The sequence below is a fragment of the Aegilops tauschii genome, chromosome 2, assembly GCF_002575655.3.
Source record: "Aegilops tauschii subsp. strangulata cultivar AL8/78 chromosome 2, Aet v6.0, whole genome shotgun sequence".
In the NCBI taxonomy this organism is placed as follows: domain Eukaryota; kingdom Viridiplantae; phylum Streptophyta; class Magnoliopsida; order Poales; family Poaceae; genus Aegilops; species Aegilops tauschii.
In genome coordinates this window covers 570,458,116-570,480,760 of record NC_053036.3, presented here as the reverse complement: position 1 = coordinate 570,480,760, position 22,645 = coordinate 570,458,116, and the positions used below count along the sequence as shown (strand labels likewise).

At 43.8% G+C, this 22,645-nt stretch overlaps 1 protein-coding gene across 4 annotated transcripts; it reads left to right on the top strand.

The window, feature by feature from the left end:
• Nucleotides 1–5,860: 5,860 nt before the first annotated feature.
• Nucleotides 5,861–9,047, top strand: LOC109734062 (uncharacterized). Of its 4 annotated transcripts, none has more exons than XM_073509023.1 (6): nucleotides 5,873–6,411; nucleotides 6,604–6,664; nucleotides 6,761–6,849; nucleotides 7,256–7,523; nucleotides 7,606–7,648; nucleotides 8,737–9,047. In XM_073509023.1, exons 3-5 carry the CDS (start codon nucleotides 6,814–6,816, stop codon nucleotides 7,629–7,631), a joined length of 330 nt encoding a protein of 109 aa, XP_073365124.1. In that variant the 5' UTR covers nucleotides 5,873–6,411; nucleotides 6,604–6,664; nucleotides 6,761–6,813; the 3' UTR covers nucleotides 7,632–7,648; nucleotides 8,737–9,047. The 4 variants fall into 4 exon arrangements, 2 of the variants coding, with proteins under 2 accessions (XP_073365124.1, XP_073365123.1); XM_073509022.1 differs by having other exon boundaries at nucleotides 6,594–6,664; XR_002225775.4 differs by having other exon boundaries at nucleotides 5,861–6,411; nucleotides 6,761–7,523.
• Nucleotides 9,048–22,645: the final 13,598 nt, after the last annotated feature.

Genomic DNA, 22,645 nt, shown 5'->3' with positions numbered 1-22,645 from the left:
CGACTGTCTTGCATATCGCGCTGTCGGTCAGGTCTCCTTCGACGTGAGCTGCGGTGCATCACCCCCGGAGTCGAGGGTACACGTGACGTGTTCGTGTGTCAACAACTTTTTAGCAGTTGTATTTGCTTGTGATAAGTTCAGACCTTATATTGTTGATTCTAAAGTAACTGTTCACACTGATCCTGCTGCTATTAAATATCTTATGGAAATGAAAGATGCTAAACCTAGACTTATTAGATGGGTTCTCTTGCTACAAGAATTTGATTTGCATATTATAGATAGAAAGGGAGCTGAGAACCCCGTTGCAGACAACTTATCCAGGTTAGAGAATGTTCTTGATGACCCACTACCTATTGACAATAGCTTTCCTGATGAACAATTAGCTGTCATAAATACTTCTCGTACTGCTCCATGGTATGCTGATTATGCTAATTACATTGTTGCTAAATTTATACCACCTAGTTTCACATACCAGCAAAATAAAAAGTTTTTTTATGATTTAAGACATTACTTCTGGGATGACCCACACCTTTATAAAGAAGGAGTAGATGGTGTTATTAGACGTTGTGTACCTGAGCATGAACAGGAACAGATCCTACGCAAGTGTCACTCCGAGGCTTATGGAGGACACCATGCTGGAGATAGAACTACGCATAAGGTATTGCAATCCGGTTTTTATTGGCCTACTCTTTTTAAAGATGCACGTAAGTTTGTCTTGTCTTGTGATGAATGTCAAAGAATTGGTAATATTAGTAGACGTCAAGAAATGCCTATGAACTATTCACTTGTTATTGAACCATTTGATGTTTGGGGCTTTGATTATATGGGACCGTTTCCTTCCTCTAATGGGTATACACATATTTTAGTTGCTGTTGATTACGTTACTAAGTAGGTAGAAGCTATTCCAACTAGTAGTGTTGATCATAACACCTCTATTAAGATGCTTAAAGAAGTTATTTTTCTGAGGTTTGGAGTCCCTAGATATTTAATGACTGATGGTGGTTCACATTTTATTCATGGTGCCTTTCGTAAAATGCTTGCTAAGTATGATGTTAATCATAGAATTGCATCTCCATATCATCCACAATCTAGTGGTCAAGTAGAACTAAGTAATAGGGAGATTAAATTAATTTTACAAAAGACTGTTAATAGATCTAGAAAGAATTGGTCCAAGAAACTTGATGATGCATTGTGGGCCTATAGAACTGCATATAAAAATCCTATGGGTATGTCTCCGTATAAAATGGTTTATGGAAAAGCATGTCACTTACCACTTGAACTAGAACATAAGGCATATTGGGCCATTAAAGAGCTCAATTATGATTTCAAACTTGCCGATGAGAAGATGCTATTTGACATTAGCTCACTTGGTGAGTGGAGAACCCAGGCCTATGAGAATGCCAAACTGTTTAAAGAAAAAGTTAAAAGATGGCATGACAAAAGGATACAAAAGTGTGAGTTTAATGTAGGTGATTATGTTTTGCTATACAACTCTCGTTTAAGATTTTTTGTAGGAAAACTCCTCTATAAATGGGAAGGTCCTTACGTTATCGAGGAGGTCTATCGTTCTGGTACCATAAATATTAACAACTTCGAAGGCACAAATCCGAAGGTGGTGAACGGCCAAAGAATCAAACATTATATCTCAGGTAATCCAATAAATGTTGAAACTAATGTTATTGAAACCGTAACCCCGGAGGAATACATAAGAGACACTTTCCAGAACGTTTCAGACTCCGAAAAGGAATAGGTATGTGGTACGGTAAGTAAACCGACTCCAAAACAGTTCTAATAGCATTTTTTTCTCCGTTTTGGAATATTTAAGAAAATAGGAAAATAAGAAGTAGTCCGAAGAGGACATGAGGCAACCACGAGGGTGGAGGGCGCGCCCCCTGACTCGTGGGCACCTCGTGTGCTCTCCGGACTCCATTTTCTTGCATGATACTTCTTTTGGTTGGTAAAAATTCACTATATAATCTCCCAAAGGTTTTGACCACCGAACCACGCAAATATCCTCTATTTTTGTTTTGAGTTGTTTCTACCGTAGATTAGAGCAAGATGTCTTCTCAAGAGTCAGTCGGGGAGAGTCGGGTGTCTCATCCGACACCGGGACCAGGAGCAAACAGCGATGCTGACCACTTTGGGCCATCAACGGAGGAAGAGATGGAGGCCGACTTGAAAAGGATAGATGCCATGGAGGAGGATCAAGAAGTTACTTCTCGTTTCCGAGCCGGATTCACGATGGGGGAACTACAGAGCTCAGGTATTCCAAACTCGGCCATCCCTTCCAATGTTAGATTTCTTGAAAATATGAAAAAGAGTGTTACTTGTTCTCCCGCAGCTATGCAACATCCTTGGGTGAAAGGAGCTTTAGCCGTCACGGGTAAGCTCCATAAGGAAATAATGGACCTCAAGTAGCAAGTCAATAAGCTCGAGGAGGAGAATCGTATCCTGAGGGGCATCATCGCCAAGAATATCACATCACCACCTCTGAAGAAAGAGACATAATCACATGGGTATGGGCACTCCCCTTGGGAACTGCCAAGCTTGGGGGAGGTGCCCCGGTATCGTATCACCATCACACTCCTATCTTTACCCTTTTTCTTAGTTCGATCCTTTTGGTAATATCTTGATCTAGTAGAATAAAGTTTTAGTATGATCTAGTTTTGAGTTTTGCTTTATGATCCTTCTATGTAATCGAGTCCGTGAGCTATATATAATAAAGATTAGTTTTGAGTCGAGGGCTTGGTTACCTTGCTATGATCTTGAGGGAATAAAAGAAAGAATAAAAAGAATTAAAGAGATCATATTGATCTTATGGAGAGTAATGACTTCACATATAAAAGAGTATGATGAATAAAAGTTGTTGAGAGTTGACAAACATAGTTTTGGTCATCGTTGCAATTAATAGGAAGTAATAAAGTAAGAGAGGTTTTCACATATAAATATACTATCTTGGACATCTTTTATGATTGTGAGCACTCATTAAAATATGACATGTTAAAAAGTTGATGTTGGACAAGGAAGACAACGTAATGGGTTATGTTTTCTTATATCCGAAATTAAGTATATTGTCATGGATCATCCAACATGTTGGGCTTGCCTTTCCCCCTCATGCTAGCCAAATTCCTTGCACCAAGTAGAGATACTACTTGTGCTTCCGAATATCCTTAAACCCAGTTTTGCCATGAGTGTCCACCATACCTACCTATGGATTGAGTAAGATCCTTAAAGTAAGTTGTCATTGTTGCATGCAATAAAAAATGCTCTCTAAATATGTATGATCTATTAGTGTGGAGAAAATAAGCTTTATACAATCTTGTGATACGGAAGAAATAAAAGCGACGGACTGCATAATAAAGGTCCATATCACAAGTGGCAATATAAAGTGACGTTCTTTCGCATTAAGATTTTGTGCATCCAACCATAAAAGCACATGACAACCTCTGCTTCCCTCTGCGAAGGGCCTATCTTTTATTTTTGCTTTATGTCTTATGCAAGAGTCGCGATGATCTTCACCTTTCCTTTTTACATTTTATCATTTGGCAAGCACATTGTATTGGAAAGATCCTGATATATATATATCCAATTGGATGTAAGTTATCATGAACTATTATTGTTGACATTACCCTTGAGGTAAAAGGTTGGGAGGCAACACTATAAGCCCCTATCTTTCTCTGTGTCTGATTAAAACTCCATACCCATAAGTATTGCGTGAGTGTTAGCAATTATGGAAGACTAAATGATAGTTGAGTATGTGGACTTGCTGAAAAGCTCTTATATTGACTCTTTCCGATGTTATGATAAATTGCAATTGCTTCAGATCATAGTTTGTTAGTTTTCAATGAAGTTTCTGATTCATACTTGACATTGTGAATAGATTGTTACTTTAGCATGAGAAATCATATGACAATATATATATATATATATATATATATATATATATATATATATATATATATGTTGCTGTTATAAGAATGATCATGATGCTCTCATGTCCGTATTTTATTTTATCGACACCTCTATCTCTAAACATGTGGACATATTTTTCGTTATCGGCTTCCGTTTGAGGACAAGCGAGGTCTAAGCTTGGGGAGTTGATACGACCATTCTGCATCATGCTTTTATGTCGATATTTATTGCATTATGGGCTGTTATTACACATTATGTCACAATACTTATGCCTATTCTCGCTTATTTTACAAGGTTTACATGAAGAGGAAGAATGCCGGCAGCAGGAATTCTGGGCTGGAAAAGGAGCAAATATTAGAGACCTATTCTGCACAACTCCAAAAGTCCTAAAACTTCACGAAAGTCAGTTTTGGAATATATTAAAAATATTGGGCGAAGAAAGCACCAGAGGGGGGCCACACCCTGTTCACGAGGGTGGGGGCGCGCCCCCTGCCTCGTGGGCCCCCTGGCAGGCCTCCGATGCCCATCTTTTGCTATATGAAGTCTTTTGCCCTGGAAAAATCAGAAGGAAGCTTTCAGGACGAAGCGCCGCCATCTTGAGGCAGAACCTGGCGAAACCAATCTAGGGCTCCGGCGGAGCTGTTCTGCCGGGGAAACATCCCTCCGGGAGGGGGAAATCATCACCATCGTCATCACCATCGATCCTCTCATCGGGAGGGGGTCAATCTCCATCAACATCTTCACCGACACCATCTCCTCTCAAACCCTAGTTCATCTCTTGTATCCAATCTTTGTCTCAAAACCTTAGATTGGTACGTGTGGGTTGCTAGTAGTGTTGATTACTCCTTGTAGTTGATGCTAGTTGGTTTATTTGGTGGAAGATCATATGTTCAGATCCTTTATGCATATTAATACCCCTCTGATTATGAACATGAATATGATTTTTGAGTAGTTACGTTTGTTCCTGAGGACATGGGAGAAGTCTTGCTATAAGTAGTCATGTGAATTTGGTATTCGTTCGATATTTTGATGAGATGTATGTTGTCTTTCCTCTAGTGGTGTTATGTGAACGTCGACTACATGACACTTCACCATCGTTTGGGCCTAGGGGAAAGCATTGGGAAGTAATAAGTAGATGATGGGTTGCTAAAGTGATAGAATCTTAAACCCTAGTTTATGCGTTGCTTCGTAAGGGGCTGATTTGGATCCATATGTTTCATGCTATGGTTACGTTTACCTTAATACTTCATTTTTAGTTGCGCATGCTTGCAAGAGGGGTTAATCATAAGTGGGATTCTTGTCCAAGGAAGGGTAGTACCCAAGCACCGGTCCACCCACATATCAAATTATCAAAGTAACGAACGCGAATCATATGAGCGTGATGAAAACTAGCTTGACGATAATTCCCATGTGTCCTCGGGAGCGTTTTCCTTTATATAAGAGTTTGTCCAGGCTTGCCCTTTGATACAAAAAGGATTGGGCCACCTTTCCGCACCTCATTTACTTTTGTTACTTGTTACCCGTTACAAATTAAGTTATCACAAAACTATCTGTTACCGATAATTTCAGTGCTTGCAGAGAATACCTTACTGAAAATCGCTTGTCATTTCCTTCTGCTCCTCGTTGGGTTTGACACTCTTACTTATCGAAAGGACTACGATAGAACCCCTATACTTGTGGGTCATCAAGAATCTTTTCTGGCGCCGTTGCCGGGGGGTGAAGCGCCTTTGGTAAGTGGAATTTGGTAAGGAAAAATTTATATAGTGTGCTGAAATTTACTGTCACTTGTTACTATGAAAAGTAATCCTTTGAGGGGCTTGTTCGGGGTATCTTCACCCCGACTAGTAGACTTTTTCGGGTTAGGTGGACACGTGTCAATCGTTGGAAACTTGGCGCGGGATTTCGGCGTGGGTGGAAATTTTTCGGGGTTTTGTGCAAAATAACCTCCACCCCCGAGCAAACAATCCCCAAATCGAACAACTCCACAACCCTAACCCGTGCCCTGTCGCCGCCCACCTCGCGCTCGATCCACGGTCCGGACGCCATCGCCGCCGGCCTCGCGCTCGATCCAAAGTCCGGCCGCCATCGCCGCCGGCCTCGCGCTCGACCCCGTCGTCAAGCCGTCGTCCCGGAGGTCGCACCCCCCTCCCCCAAGCTCCACCCCACATCCACCCATCCTCGCACTCTACCCCCTCTCCCCGAGATCGAGCCGCGGTCCTTGCACTCCACAATCCGACGGCCGTCCTCGTGTCCTCCTGACATCCAGCCGTCGTCCTCGCGAATCTCCATCCCTGCTACCTCCGGGGCTCCATCGTCGTGCTCCCGCTGCTGCCGGATCAGCTGCTATCGGGGCTCCATTGCCGGCCTCCCGCTGCTGCCGGACATGCTGATGCCAGGGATCCATCTCCAGGCTCATTACGCTGCTATCGGACCTACTGCCGGGGCTCCATCTCCTTCGAGTTGTGCCCCTCCCGAATCCAGCCGTCCCCGTGCCTTGAGGTAAGCGTCAACTCCTCCTAAGTTTTCCTTTGCTATACTGCTGCACTTAATTCATATGTCGTTGCTTGTGACAGTAGACAACCGGACAAGAATGTGTTTCTGTTGCTTGATTGTTTTTTACTGCTATTTGCCTGAATAATGATTGTTGCTTCACCGATGCAAAACTAACACTGTCGCACTAGCCAAATTCAGATACTTGGCAAATTTGATATTAATGGTGCATCATGGACAAAACGTGGTTGTCTAAACCTAGGTACATCAAAGTTTCCTTTTTCCCCAACTCGTAAGCGGTATAATTATGTCATGAACTGTTCTGATATCTCTGTTTGTGGTGATTGGGTTGGTGTAGATGAGTCGACAACGAAGCTCGGGGACGTGATATGGCGCTCGGTGTAGGTGGCCATGGTGGACCTGAAGCTGGCTGAGATAAGCGATGGGGTCAGTGTTGTGCTCCTCCCGTTCTCATTAACCAAATAGTGCAGACTGTGGCTGTATGACTCGTGTATATATCCACTTGGACTACCAAAATCAAACTGATAGCAAGAACTTGATATAGTGCTAAGTTATAGTTCGTAAACAGATCCATATTAGTTTAGAGATCCGCACAACAAATTTATACATTCAGAATGACCACCAAAATCCAGCAGCACAATTAACTAGATTGGAAGAATTTATTTGATTAATATGTGCACATGAAACAACAAATTAACCCGTGTGAACTATCCACGTCGGTCTGAGTTATGCTGAACTTTTTGATCTTTTTACTAACCACATCGGTGGTCTAAAAGAATTAATGAGTAGCAACACAGACTAAGAAATTGCTATTTATCTTATCTATGCTAAGAAACCGGAGACTGAATTTACCAACATGGAAGGATTCCTCAAGAGCACATCAGCACCTGAAGCTGCTGCTGCCGCAGCTCTACAATTTTTCTTCTTTCCGGACGCCCGCAGCCTGAGCATGCAAGAGCAGCAGCACGAGCAGGCCGTGCTGTGCAACATCAGCAGAGCGCTCTCAGTGCAGCGGAACTACTCGGGCGTCTCTGATGACAGTATATTTGATACTGAAGTTGAAGATTGTAGCACGGCATTCGTACTAGTAATAATTACATGTAGGCCTATTTTTGAATGCCTATTTTTCAGTTGTTTTGGGAATCAGACCAAAGAGTAATGATTGTTGTTGTCTTGTTGCAGATCAAAGATGTCAAGAAGACAACTAATGTGCCAGGAGGTGCAGGTACTAACAGCAGTTGCCTCTACTTGTTGAAGCTTTAGATTTTTATTTCCTCTTTAAATAGATCATGGATGGTAACCTCAGCTTCATCCTCAATGGCTCGTGATATTGTAGTATCTCTTCATCTAATTTATACATTAGAAGTAAACTGAATGTGTCAAGACAATGTACAAAGAAGTGCAACATAACTACATAAGGCCCAGCCATGTTTCCTCTATAGCATATAAAAGTTTAGTACAATCTACTACTGCCAGTTCTTGAATATTATTACAACCTACAACTCTTAGTATCTGACAAGCCCATTTCTTTATAAACTACTACTGCCTGTTCTTAAATATAACAAGCTACAACTACTACTATGAGTTGTTAACAAATAATATTGCTGATCAGGAATCCTATCTTATGGTATTTATTGCCAAGTTTGTAGGCATCATCTTATCCTTTATAACCTGTTGCAGACTCACAGAGCTGCCATGTTAGCTTATTAACTTGCCACCAGTCTGAACTTTTGAGCTCCAGAATAGAATATTGTAATTCTGATGGTGTCGTGCGGCTCAATTAAGAAACGATTCTGCGGAAGCATATTGATAATCCATGTCCTGATCTTGGTCAAATATGTTACAAACTTGAAAATAGCCACATCCTAATTCTGCATCCTTTCCCCTTGTATTAGTTTAGTTTGTTTGTTGCCATACCAAGCTTATTTTTGAGAATGTGTTTTACTCGTCATAAGCATTTCTGTAGCATATATGCACAAGTAGATTTTCTGGGAATGCTCTTGCTAATAATTCTGGGACATGAAACCAAAAGGAACTCAAGTGTGTTGATCAAATGATGTTGACAAAAATAGCAGAACATTGTTTCCTGTGGTGATTGATTCCTGTGGAGAAGGAAGCCCGCAACACTACACTTCACCGCATAGGAACAAATATATTTGTGTGTATTCATGGTCATATAACAATGTTACTCTCACATGAACAATCAAGTATAAGCTAGCATGTGCCGCTCTAGCCTAACAATCTTCATATGAGCTTTGAACAACTTTTGGAATGATTGCACTTTCGTGACAAATTCATATGGAATATTTTCAGGTACTTAGCCACACCTAGCATTGGATGTGAGGAGGACTTGTAGTGTCATGGAACACATATGGCTGTTTGCAGTATTTTGGACCAACCAACTTCAATCATTTCTTAAATCTTATGTGTGTTCTGGACCATTTGGTGCTTCAAGTGTTTTGGAGTAGAAACTTTGTGCTCATGTATGTGATTTATGTGTTCTGGACCATTGTTTGAATTAGTTCAGACTAGCAAATAGTGGCCCTTTGACTTGTGTGTTCTGGATGGTCAAACTATGCTTGTGAACCTGTGTGAATATATATTTATGTATGTTTGTGAACCTATCATCATTGTTTTCCAATATGTGTTCATCTTGATGTTGTTTGTTGATCGCATTTGACATTGTATATAGTATATGTATCAAATCATTGGTTTGGTTGTACACTACATTTCCAACAATTTATCTGCTGGTAAACAGATTCTTGCAGAGTAATTGTCAGCCATGGTTACTACCTAGCTAGACAGAATAAGTGTAGGCAATTTGTACGTACCTAGCTAGACAGGGTATGTGTCGTCCAAGGTATGTACCTATCTAGACAACATAAGTGTCAGCAAAGGTATAGATCTATCCAAACAGAACAAGTGTCGGCAAAGGTATATACCTAGCAGGACAACTTATGTGTTGCCAAAAGTGGGGTCTATGTTCACACCCCGTCTGTCGCCGTAGCTAGGGTGTATGCCCACAAATCATGTGTCGGGGTAGGTAGGTGTATGTGCACAGGGAAACTGTTGGCGTAGGTAGGGTGTATGCCGACTCAAAATATGTCGGCAAATGAACTTCTGTCGGCAATGCCTTTCCCCACAACAAGTCCTCCGACTGTTCAGTCTTCTGTCAGCATATGTGTTAGCTACAAATTATGTGTCGGCGAAGACACCATATGCCGACAGATTGATGTGTCACCAATACTTGACCGTGGTGTAGTGTAAGCAAGCTTTTGGGAAGAAACTCCGCCGCCACGAGGCGGAAACTTGGCGGAACCAATCTAGGGCTCCGACAGAGCTGTTTTGCCTGGGAAACTTCCCTCAAGGAGGGGGAAATCATCGCCATCGTCATCACCAACGATCCTCTCATCGGGAGGGGGTCAATCTTCATCAACATCTTCACCATCACCATCTCCTCTCAAACCCTAGTTCATCTCTTGTATCCAATCTTTGTCCCAAAGCCTCAGATTGGTACATGTAGGTTGCTAGTAGTGTTGATTACTCCTTGTAGTTGATGCTAGTTGGTTTATTTGGTGGAAGATCATATGTTCAGATCCTTTATGCATATTAATACCCCTCTGATTATGAACATGAATATGATTTTTGAGTAGTTACGTTTGTTCCTGAGGACATGGGAGAAGTCTTGCTATAAGTAGTCATGTGAATTTGGTATTCGTTCGATATTTTGATGAGATGTATGTTGTCTTTCCTCTAGTGGTGTTATGTGAACGTCGACTACATGACACTTCACCATCGTTTGGGCCTAGGGGAAAGCATTGGGAAGTAATAAGTAGATGATGGGTTGCTAGAGTGACAGAATCTTAAACCCTAGTTTATGCGTTGCTTCGTAAGGGGCTGATTTGGATCCATATGTTTCATGCTATGGTTACGTTTACCTTAATACTTCATTTTTAGTTGCGCATGCTTGCAAGAGGGGTTAATCATAAGTGGGATTCTTGTCCAAGGAAGGGTAGTACCCAAGCACCGGTCCACCCACATATCAAATTATCAAAGTAACGAACGCGAATCATATGAGCGTGATGAAAACTAGCTTGACGATAATTCCCATGTGTCCTCGGGAGCGTTTTCCTCTATATAAGAGTTTGTACAGGCTTGTCCTTTGCTACAAAAAGGATTGGGCCATCTTGCTGCACTTTATTTACACTTGTTACTTGTTACTCGTTACAAATTACCTTATCATAAAACTATCTGTTACCGATAATTTCAGTGCTTGCAGAGAATACCTTACTGAAAACTGCTTGTCATTTCCTTCTACTCCTCGTTGGGTTCGACACTCTTACTTATCGAAACTACTACGATAGATCCCCTATACTTGTGGGTCATCAAGACTCTTTTCTGGCACCGTTGCCGGGGAGTGAAGCGCCTTTGGTAGGTGGGATTTGGTAAGGAAAAATTTATATAGTGTGCTGAAATTTACTGTCACTTGTTACTATGGAAAGTAACCCTCTGAGGGGCTTGTTCGGGGTATCTTCACCCCGACCAGTAGAGGGCCAATGCAAAAAGGATATTATTTTTGAATGAATATATCATGGCTGTCCAGACTTTGTTTTATGAACTGAAGCTTGTAATATATTTATGCCTTCATCTGAAATTATTTTCCTCCTGTGCGACCGTGTCAATTCTGAAAGTTTGCGAGTCGTCGGCTTCAGCCCCCACGTAGATACTACGGAGGTGTTCGGTGTAACGCACTATCACACTTGACCCAACGTCTTGGTCCGTAAAGGAGGTGTCTGCGCAGCGAACTAGGCAATCAGACTATACGGCTTTATTACTTTCACTTAGCCATAGGAGTTTGACAGTGGGGCTAAGTACTAGCCCCTAGTGCATATGCGGCCATCCGAACTAGGATGCCTTAAGCGCATGACTGAGCAAAGGTCAGCCCTTCGTATAATATGGAGCAAATCACAAAAGATTTGTGGCAAGTCGCTGAATCGCCGACCAGCTCTCGCCATATCATGACAGTCAATTTTCGGCTTCCTCTACTGAGGTGTTTAACCGGACGAACCAGAAACACAATCACAGTAGTTCTCCCTTTACTACCTTAGACAAACGAGCGGAACGTAAGGTGGTAATCATAGGAGCCGGGCAACCCAACTATTGACCAAAGACATGATTCAGAGTTGATGCATATAATGCAATATTCGGGACACAGAACTATACTTTAGAAGTGTTCGGACTTATGAAAATATGTGTGGCCAAATAGAGCCCTCGGCATTTAGGCCGGGCCAAAGTATATATGGCAATCTGAAACAAAGACGGAATACATGTGGTAAAATAAACGAATACCGAACAGAGGCGATAAACTGTTTCCTTTATACTCTGATTAACACGTTAAGACGTGCTATACAGATAATGCCGTAAACATCAAGGCTATTTTACATGCCGAGAATTTGTACACAAGGGGAAGTTATAAACAGGGCGTAAAAAAAGGTAGTCTTGAAGATCCCATTGATGCCCTGTCGCACATCTGCGCCATTTCTCCTTGGTAGACAATCCTTTGAGAGGAGCAGTTCAGCGGTCGTTTATACGAAAGGGGTCTGGAAAGAGCCCTTGCACGACCATAGGATAGTTAGGTTTTAATGAACCTGTAGTATGAGGAAAAAGATCAGAGAAGAAAAGTTAAGGTCAAATAGGGTCAAGCCGCACTATAGACGTTGTCCGCAGTGTGCCTCCGTCGTTGCCCAGGGTATTTTGAGTGCATAATTATGCACATGCGGTACGTATGCCGCGGTTGTGTGGGGCGATTGGCAGAGGCAAAACTGCTAGTCTAGCTCTGGATCAACCGAGCTGTCATTCTGTAGAGTAGGCCGGACTCGCTTAGCAGTGTCCGGGGTCTTGATGGCCGATGACGTGTTCGGCTTGATGAGGCCACTCTGCACCTCGGCTGCGAGGGACGCGGTATGCTCCTCAGTACGGAGGGAGTGCTCCATGTTTCCATTGACTTTGATAACGCCACGTGGTCCAGGCATTTTGAGCTTTAAGTAAGCATAGTGCGGGACGACATTGAAACGGGCGAAGGCAGTTCGTCGGAGCAGTGCGTGATAGCTACTGCGAAAGGGGACAATGTCGAAGATTAAGTCTTTGCTTCGAAAGTTATCCGGCGAGCCAAAGACTACTTCCAATGTTAATGAACCCGTGCAGCGGGCCTCTATGCCGGGTATCACCCCTTTAAAGGTGGTGTTACTAGGCTTGATTCTTGATGGGTCAATAACCATTTTACGAACAGTGTCTTGATAGATCAGGTTAAGACTGCTGCCGCCGTCCATAAGGACTCGAGTGAGATGGTATCCATCAATGATTGGATCAAGGACTAGGGCTGCTGAACCTCCATGACGGACACTGGTCGGGTGGTCCCTGCGATCGAAGGTGATCGGGCAAGCCGACCATGGGTTGAATTTTGGGGCGACAGGCTCTACGGCATAGACGTCCCTTGGTGCGCGCTTGCGCTCCCTCTTGGGGATGTGCCTAACATATATCATATTCACTGTTTTCACCTCATGGGGACCCCCCCCCCCCCGTGTTCGATGGGCGGGACTCGTCGTCATCCTCGCTTGGCGACCCTTTCCCCTTCTGTTCGGTATTTAGCTTACCGGCATGTTTAAAAACCCAACAATTTTTGTTGGAGTGGTTGGCAGGCTTGTCAGGGGTGCCATGAATCTGGCAAGGCCGGTCGAGTATTTTTTCCAAATTAGATGGACCATCCCTATTTCCTTTTAATGGCTTCTTCCATTGAACATGTTTAGAGCCGCTGAATCCAGCATTGACCGCCGTATCTTCAGTATCTTCATTGTTGTTCTAACACTTATGTTTGTTGCATCATGGCCTTCCATTGCCATCCCTGGCTTCGGAGGTGCCAGGGTCGCTGGTGCTGTTGCTTCTGCGAGCTAACCAGCTATCTTCTCCCGCACAGAAGCGGGTCATGAGTGTGGTAAGAGTGCCATGGACTTCAGCTTTTCATGACCGAGGTGTCGGGTGAGCCATTCATCGTGGACGCTATGTTTAAAGGCCGCTAGGGCTTCGGCGTTCGGACAGTCGACGAGTTGGTTCTTTTTAATAAGAACCGAGTCCAGAGTTTGCGGGCTGACTCTCCGGGTTGCTGGACTATGTGGCTGAGGTCATCGGCGTCCAGTGGTCGGACACAAGTACCTTGGAAGTTGTCTCGAAAGGCATCCTCCAAATCTTCCCAGCTGCCAATAGAGTTCTCTGGGAGGCTGTTTAACCTATCTCGTGCTGGTCCCTTTAGTTTTAGGGGGAGGTATTTGATGGCGTGGAGATCATCACCGCGAGCCATGTGAATATGGAGAAGGAAGTCTTCAATCCATACAGTAGGATATGTCGTTCCATCATATGCTTCAATGTTTACGGGTTTAAACCTTTCTGGAAACTGGTGTTGCATTACCTCATCGGTAAAGCACAAGGGGTGTGTGGTGCCTCTGTATCGGGCAACGTCACGACGGAGTTCAGATGACATCCGTGTTCGGTTTTCATTCCGAGTTTGGTTATGCTTATCACGCCAAGCTTGATGGTCGTCGTCTCTTGTTGGAGCTCGTCCCCTTGATTCATAGATTGATCTGGTCTGATCAGCTCTATTGTCCAGGTCCTTTCATAGATCATAGGTGTAGCCCGGAGCCGCTATCTCTTTGCCTCGACGGCGAGGTGGCGCGGGCTGGTGTTCGGCATAAGCAGCCACTTTGTCCCATCCGTGTGGTGGTCGGTCTGGTTCGTCAGCGTGATTATATCTTGACGGTATTGGCTCAAGGGCCTCGTCGTCGAATTGTGGCAGTAGCCGACGCTTCGGATAGCTCTTTGTTGGGCGCTCGAGGCCGTATTCTTCGGCAGCTAGGACCTGGGCCCATCTGTCATTGAGCGTATTGTTGGAAATATGCCCTAGAGGCAATAATAAATAGGTTATTATTATATTTCCTTGTTCATGATAATCGTTTATTATCCATGCTAGAATTGTATTGATAGGAAACTCAGATACATGTGTGGATACATAGACAACACCATGTCCCTAGTAAGCCTCTAGTTGACTAGCTCGTTGATCAATAGATGGTTACGGTTTCCTGACCATGGACATTGGATGTCGTTGATAACGGGATCACATCATTAGGAGAATGATGTGATGGACGAGACCCAATCCTAAGCCTAGCACAAGATCGTGTAGTTCGTTTGCTCAGAGCTTTTCTAATGTCAAGTATCATTTCCTTAGACCATGAGATTGTGCAACTCCCAGATACTGTAGGAATGCTTTGGGTGTACCAAACGTCACAACGTAACTGGGTGGCTATAAAGGTGCACTACAGGTATCTCCGAAAGTGTCTGTTGGGTTGGCACGAATCGAGACTGGGATTTGTCACTCCGTGTAAATGGAGAGGTATCTCTGGGCCCACTCGGTAGGACATCATCATAATGTGCACAATGTGACCAAGGAGTTGATCACGGGATGATGTGAGTTACGGAACGAGTAAAGAGACTTGCCGGTAACGAGATTGAACAAGGTATAGGGATACCGACGATCGAATCTCGGGCAAGTAACATACCGATAGACAAAGGGAATTGAATACGGGATTGATTGAATCCCCGACATCGTGGTTCATCCGATGAGATCATCGTGGAACATGTGGGAGCCAACATGGGTATCCAGATCCCGCTGTTGGTTATTGACCGGAGAACGTCTCGGTCATGTCTGCATGGTTCCCGAACCCGTAGGGTCTACACACTTAAGGTTCGATGACGCTAGGGTTATAGGGAAAGTATGTACGTGGTTACTGAATGTTGTTCGGAGTCCCGGATGAGATCCCGGACGTCAAGAGGAGTTCCGGAATGGTCCGGAGGTAAAGATTTATATATGGGAAGTCCTATTTTGGTCACCGGAAAAGTTTCGGGTGCTATCGGTAATGTACCGGGACCACCGGGAGGGTCCCGGGGGTCCACCGGGTGGGGCCACGGGCCCCAGAGGGCTGCGTGGGCCAAGTGTGGGAGGGGACCAGCCCCAGGTGGGCTGGTGCGCCCCCCCACAAGAGGCCCAGGGCGCAGGAAAGGGGGGAAGGGGGAAACCCTAGGCACAGATGGGCCTAAGGCCCATCTAGTGGGGCGCCCCCCTTCTCTCCCCCCCTTGGCCGCCCCCAAGCCCCATCTAGGGCTGGCCGCACCCCTTGGGGGGGAACCCTAGATGGGGGCGCAGCCCTCCCCCTCCCCTATATATATTGGGGTTTTGGGGCTGCCATACACATGAGAACGTCTCTCTTTCGGCGCAGCCCTACCCCTCTCCCTCCTCCTCCTCTCCCGCGGTGCTTGGCGAAGCCCTGCGGGATTGCCACGCTCCTCCATCACCACCACGCCGTCGTGCTGCTGCTGGATGGAGTCTTCCCCAACCTCTCCCTCTCACCTTGCTGGATCAAGGCGTGGGAGACGTCACCGGGCTGCACGTGTGTTGAACGCGGAGGCGCCGTGGTTCGGCGCTTAGATCGGAATCAACCGCGATCTGAATCGCTACGAGTACGACTCCCTCATCCGCGTTCTTGCAACGCTTCCGCATCGCGATCTACAAGGGTATGTAGATGCACTCCCCTTCCCCTCGTTGCTAGATTACTCCATAGATTGATCTTGGTGATGCGTAGAATTTTTTTGAATTTCTGCTACGTTCCCCAACACGTATCCTGTTCAGGTAGAAGCTGTTGATGTTTCTTTTTTAGGCTCCTCGCTGTGGCGATTACCTGTCGCTTAAAGCGCTCTTGCTCGAGGGGTTCCTTTGGCATGATGAAATCGTCGTTGCCGAGGCTGACATCCTCCTCGGAGACCGCTAGATAGTTACTATCCTCCGAATCGTCATTCTCGACAGGTTCATCCTGGTCGGATGTAGGTTCGACGGGGTCTTCGGGGTGTTCGGCGTCATCCGGAGTGTCATTGTCTCCGGTGCCGGTGTTGCTTTCCTTTTCACGGCGTGATTTTGAGCAGCGCCGCTGACGTCGGCGCTTTGGTGGTGCTTCGACAGGCTTGTCCTCCATCGGGTCCTGCCTATCGTCGCCATCCTTTTTAGGTGTATCTACCATATACACGTTGTATGTAGAGGTGGCCGTCCAACGCCTAGAGATAGGCGGATTTTGGCCTGGGTCAGCTCCGGCATCGTCGTCCATATCATCGATGTCTTCGGACGTGTAGTCGAGCATCTCGGTTAAGTCCTCGACAGTGGCTACCAAGTGGGTGGTGGGTGGGACGCAAAATTCCCCACACTCAGCCCCTAGTTCGGGCTGGGAGTAGTTCAGATGTGACACTTCCATAATGGCGAGAGATCGCATTAAGTCAAGAGCCTCGTTTAAGAGTGAGGGCTGGACGGGAAACCGAGGACCTGCGGAGCTGGGCATGGTAAATGCCACTTGACTGTGCTCAATGGACACAGACCTTGAGAGCTCGGAGTTAGCATCCAAAGGTGGGTCTGGCTTTCCGACGACAGGAAGAGTCCTGTTTGATTTCAGGTCCGCCGATAACATGGCTGCCTCTGGGTCTCCGGCAAGGAGCTCCGTAGTAGGAGGGGTTCCGGTGGGTTTCAAGCTCCCATCTTTGGATGAGGTGGTCTGCTCTGGATCTAAGGCCAGGGCAGGGGTGGTAGTTAATTTTTGAACAGAGCCTGATGGTGGATCCGACAGGTTTCCTCCTTGTGGGTGAGGAGCAGTCGAAGCCGAGAACCCTTCAAAGATCAAGTCTCCTCGGATATCAACGACGTAATTCAGGCTTCCGAACCTGATCTGATGACCAGGGGCATAGCTGTCGATCTGTTCAAGGAGTCCAGTTGAGTTGGCACGCAGAGCGAGGCCGCCAAACACAAAAAGTTGACCAGGGAGGAACGTTTCCCCGGAAACAGCATCATTGTTGATGATCGAACGAGCCATCAAACCTTTTACCGACGACACAGTGGAACTCTCAATGAAAGCACCAATGTCGGTGTCAAAACTAGCTGATCTCGGGTAGGGGGTCCCGAACTGTGCGTCTGATGATCGAAGGTAACAAGAGACAAAGGGGACACGATGTTTGCCCAGGTTCGGGCCCTCTTAAGGGAGGTAAAACCCTACTTCCTACTTAACTGACTTTGATGAGTATAGGGATTACAAGAGTTGATCTACCTCGAGATCATAATGGCTAAACCCTAGTTGTGTAGCCTATGTAAATTCTGATAGCCTCTATGGACTAAACCCTCTGGTTTATATACACACCAGAGGGGCCTAGGGTTGTACAGAGTCGGTTTACAGAGGAAGGAAATTACATATCCGGACACCAATCTTGCCATCCACGCATAAGAGAGTCCTACTCGGACACGGGGGAAGGTCTTCTGCCTTGTATCTTCACAGCCCATCAGTCCGGCCCATATCACACAGCCCGGACACCCTAATCCAGGACTCCGTCACCCGGGGTTGGCAAGGGAGAGTCCGGCGGAAGACCATCACCTGAATCACATTTGTGAGTCCGGTGTTTTTGCTTATCATTTTGGTGATGTGTTTTTGCATCGCGAGGTTTGGTGATGTAGAACCACTCCTGCTGCCACACCTTAACAGTCTCCACGAACGCCCCTTGGGCCAGACGGCGTTGGGGAGCTTGCTTACTGATACGTCTCCAACGTATCTACTTTTCCTAACACTTTTCCTCTTGTTTTGGCCTCTAATTTGCATGATTTGAATGAAACTAACCCCGGACTGACGTTGTTTTCAGCAGAACTACCATGGTGTTGTTTTTGTGCAGAAATAAAAGTTCTCGGAATGGAACGAAACTTTGCGAGGAATTTTTTATATAATAAATAAGAATTTCTAGAGCCAAGACCTACCGAAGAGGGGCACCTGGGTGGGCACAACCCACTAGGGCGCGCCCAGGTGGGTTGTCCCCACCTGGTGGCCCCGCAGACCCTGAAACCGACGCTATAAAATCCTATTTTTCCAGAAAAAATGAGGGAGAAAGAATTATCGCGATCCACAAGACGAAGCCGCCGTCACCTCCTGTTCTTCATCGAGAGGCCAGATCTGGAGTCCGTTTGGGGCTCTAGAGAGGGGGGATCTTCGTTCTTCGTCATCACCAACTCTTCTCCATCGCCAATTCCATGATGCTCCCCACCGGGAGTGAGTAATTCCTTCGTAGGCTTGCTGGTCGGTGAGGAGTTGGATGAGATTCATCATGTAATCGAGTTAGTTTTGTTAGGGCTTGATCCCTAGTATCCACTATGTTCTAAGATTGATGTTGCTATGACTTTGCCATGCTTAATGCTTGTCACTTTGGGCCCGGGTGCCATGAACTCAGATCTGAACCGTTTATGTTATCATCATTATATCCATGATTTAGATGTGATCTTGCAAGTTATAGTCACCTACTACGTGTTATGATCCGGCAACCCCAGAGTGACAATAGTCGGGACCACTCCCGGTGATGACCGTAGTTGGAGGAGTTCATATATTCACTATGTGTTAATGCTTTGTTCCGGTTCTCTATTAAAAGGAGTCCTTAATATCCCTTAGTTTCCAATATGGACCCCGCTGCCACGGGAGGGTAGGACAAAAGATGTCATGCAAATCCTTTTAATAAAGCACGTATAACTATTTACGGAATACATGCCTACATTATATTAATGAACTGGAGCTAGCGCCGTATCACCCAAGGTTATAACTGTCTCATGATGAATATCACCCAACGAGTCACCGATCCAATGCCTACAAATTTATCTTATATTGTTCTTGCTAAGTTACTATTGCTATCATCACTGTTACACTTGCTACAAAATTACTGCTATCACTGTTACCGTTACCGTTGCTACTGTTACTATTATCAAAACTATCATATTAATTTGCTACTGATTACTTGCTGCAGATAATTAATCTCCAAGTGTGGTTGAATTGACAACTCAGCTGCTAATACCTTCAAATATTCTTTGGCTCCACTTGTGTCGAATCTATAAATTTGGGTTGAATACTCTACCCTCGAAAACTGTTGCGATCCTTTATACTTTTGGGTTATCAAGACCTTTTTCTGGCACCGTTGCCGGGGAGCATAGCTATATTTGTTGAGTCACTTGGGATTATTATCAATTTATCACTATGAAGAATCTGAAGGATGCTAAGACTAAGATATTTCCCTCGAAGACGAGGGGAGGTAAGGAACTGCCATCTAGTTGTGCTTTAGATTCACCTTCTGTTCTAAGCAAACTTGCAACACCACCACATGCTATTAATCCTGATATGTCGCAAGTTATTGATGATGCTACTTCTGCGATGGATAATGCTTATGATGATGCTAGTACCTTGCTTGATAATGATGATGTGCCACTTGGTGAATTTCTTGATGAACAAATTGCTAGAGTAATACAACATATGCTGTTGAATCTGATGATGAGCTTGAAACTGAAACTCCTGAAACACCTGCTAGAACTAGCCTTCCTAGATATGAATTGCCTAAGGTACCGGAAGGCTATGTTATGAATGAGGAGACAACTAGAGATATTCTTGCTTGTAAGGATAGGGGTGATCTAGAGAAATTATTATGCAAGTATAAAGAAAAATATCTGAATGCTAGAATGAAATATGATCCTAAGTTTGCTACTTCACCTATCTTTATTGATGATAAGGATTATGCATTCTCTATCGACCCAGAGTTGATTACTTTGGTTGAATCCGATCCTTTCCATGGTTATGAAACTAAAACTATTGTGGCACATCTTACTAAGTTGAATGATATAGCCAACGTTTTTACTCATGGTGAGAAGACTCGCTATTACATTATTTTCAGATTGTTTCCGTTCTCATTAAAGGGTGATGCTAAATCTTGGTACAATACTCTTGCTCCTGGTTGTGTGCGTAGTCCCCAGGTTATGATTTATTACTTCTCTGAAAAATATTTCCCTGCTCATAAGAAACAAGCTGCCTTACAGGAAATATTTAACTTTGTGCAAACTAAAGAAGAGAGTCTCCCACAAGCTTGGGGGAGGCTTTTCCAATTACTTAATGCTTTGCCTGATCATCCTCTTAAGAAAAATGAAATACTTGATATCTTCTATAATGGACTAACTGATGCTTCTAGGGACTTCCTAGATAGTTGTGCTGGTTGTGTTTACAGGGAACGAACTATTGGGCAAGCTGAAGAATTATTGAATAACATGTTGAAAAATGATGATGATTGGACTCTTCCTGAACCACCGCCTAAACCCACTCCGAAGAAGAGGGGTATATTATATCTCAGTCGTGAAGATATGCAAGAGGCAAAGAAATCTATGAAGGAAAAAGGTATTAAAGTTGAGGATGTTAAAATTTACCTCCTATTGAAGAAATACATGGGCTTAATACACCACCACCATCTAAGGTGGTAGAGGTAAATTCTTTAATGAAGTTCAATGATAATGACATTCCCCACAATATGGATCCTACCAATGCCTTTATGAGTTTGAAAACTACATTAGAAAACAAGATCACTTCAATGAAAATGTTATGAAACAATTGAAATACAATTCTGATATGATTGCTCGCTTGAGTGACTTGTTATTTAGAATTTCAAATGATGTTAGAGGTGTTGGAAAACATGCTTCTATGGTTCAAACTCAGTTAGAACAAGTTGCTAAATCACAAAGAGAATTACTTGATGAAATGAATAATAATATACATGACTTTGCTGTTAGAGTTGCAACTAGAGGAGGTAAAATGACTCAGGAACCACTTTATCCTGAGGGACACCCAAAAAGAATTGAACAAGATTCACAAAGGGTTAAAACTGACACACCTAGTCCTTCTAGAAAGAAAAAGAAGAAGAAAAATGGTAGGACTTTGCATGCTTCTAGTGAACTTGAAATAGAAAAACCTCCTGATAATGATAATGAAACTTCTATTTCTGATGCTGAAACTCAATCTGGTAATGAACACTCACCTTAGGATAATGAAAAAGATAATGATGAGGTTCATGAAGACACTCAAACAAATAATAAGAACCAGATAATGATGTTGAGATAGAACCACCTGTTGATCTTGATAACCCACAACCTAAGAATAAAAGATATGATAAAAGAGACTTTGTGGCTAGAAAACACGGTAAAGAAAGAGAACCGTGGGTTCAAAAACCTATGCCATTTCCACCCAAGCCAACTAAAAAGAATGATGATGAAGAATTTGAACGCTTTGCTGAAATGCCGATGCCAGTCTTTTTGCGTACTCGCTTGACTGATATCTTGAAAATGCCTCCTTATGCAAAGTATATGAAAGATATCATCACTAATAAGAGAAAAATATCGGAAGTTGAAATCTCCACTATGCTTGCTAATTATACTTTTAAAGATGGAGTACCTAAAAAACTTGGAGATCCGGGAATACCAACTCTACCTTGCTCCATCAAAAAGAATTATGTGAAAACTGCTTTGTGTGATTTAGGAGCTGGTGTTAGTGTTATGCCCTTCTCTTTATATAAAAGACTTGATTCGAATAAACTCACACCTACTGAAATATCTTTGCAAATGGCTGACAAATCAACTGCCATACCTATCGGTATCTGTGAGGATGTGCCCGTTGTTGTTGCTAATGTTACTATTTTGAATGACTTTGTTATACTTGAGATGCCCGAGGGCGACAACATGTCGATTATCCTTGGTAGACCTTTCTTGAATACTGCAAGGGCTGTTATTGATTGCAATAAAAGCAAGGTCACTTTTCATATCAATGGTAATGAGCTTACGGTGCACTTTCCGAAGAAACAATTCCAAGTGAATGGTATTAATGTTATTGAAAAATCTCCGACAATCACTATTGAAAGTTTTCAAATACCTTCACCTACTGTCAAAAAGAAATATGAAATGCTTATTGTTGGGGACATTCATATCCTCATTGAGGTAATTTAGTGATTTACGAAAGTTCTTCGGTTTCATGCTAATCGAAAGTGGTTGTTAAAAAGACCTGATCAACCTTATTAATGAATCATTTTTGAGCGGTATGAAGTTGATGTATTTAGTAAGCACTACCTTGTGTCCTTACTTTTTATTCTCTATTGTTATTAGTTAAATAAAATAAAATGCCATGGTTTGTCTGTTTTCTCAATTTCCCGTGCAATAAAAAATGACCCAAAAATAAAAGTTCTCATAATGCTCTAAAAATTTAATACGATTTTTTTTCTGAATATTTCTGAATTCCTGGTGTAAATAATATCA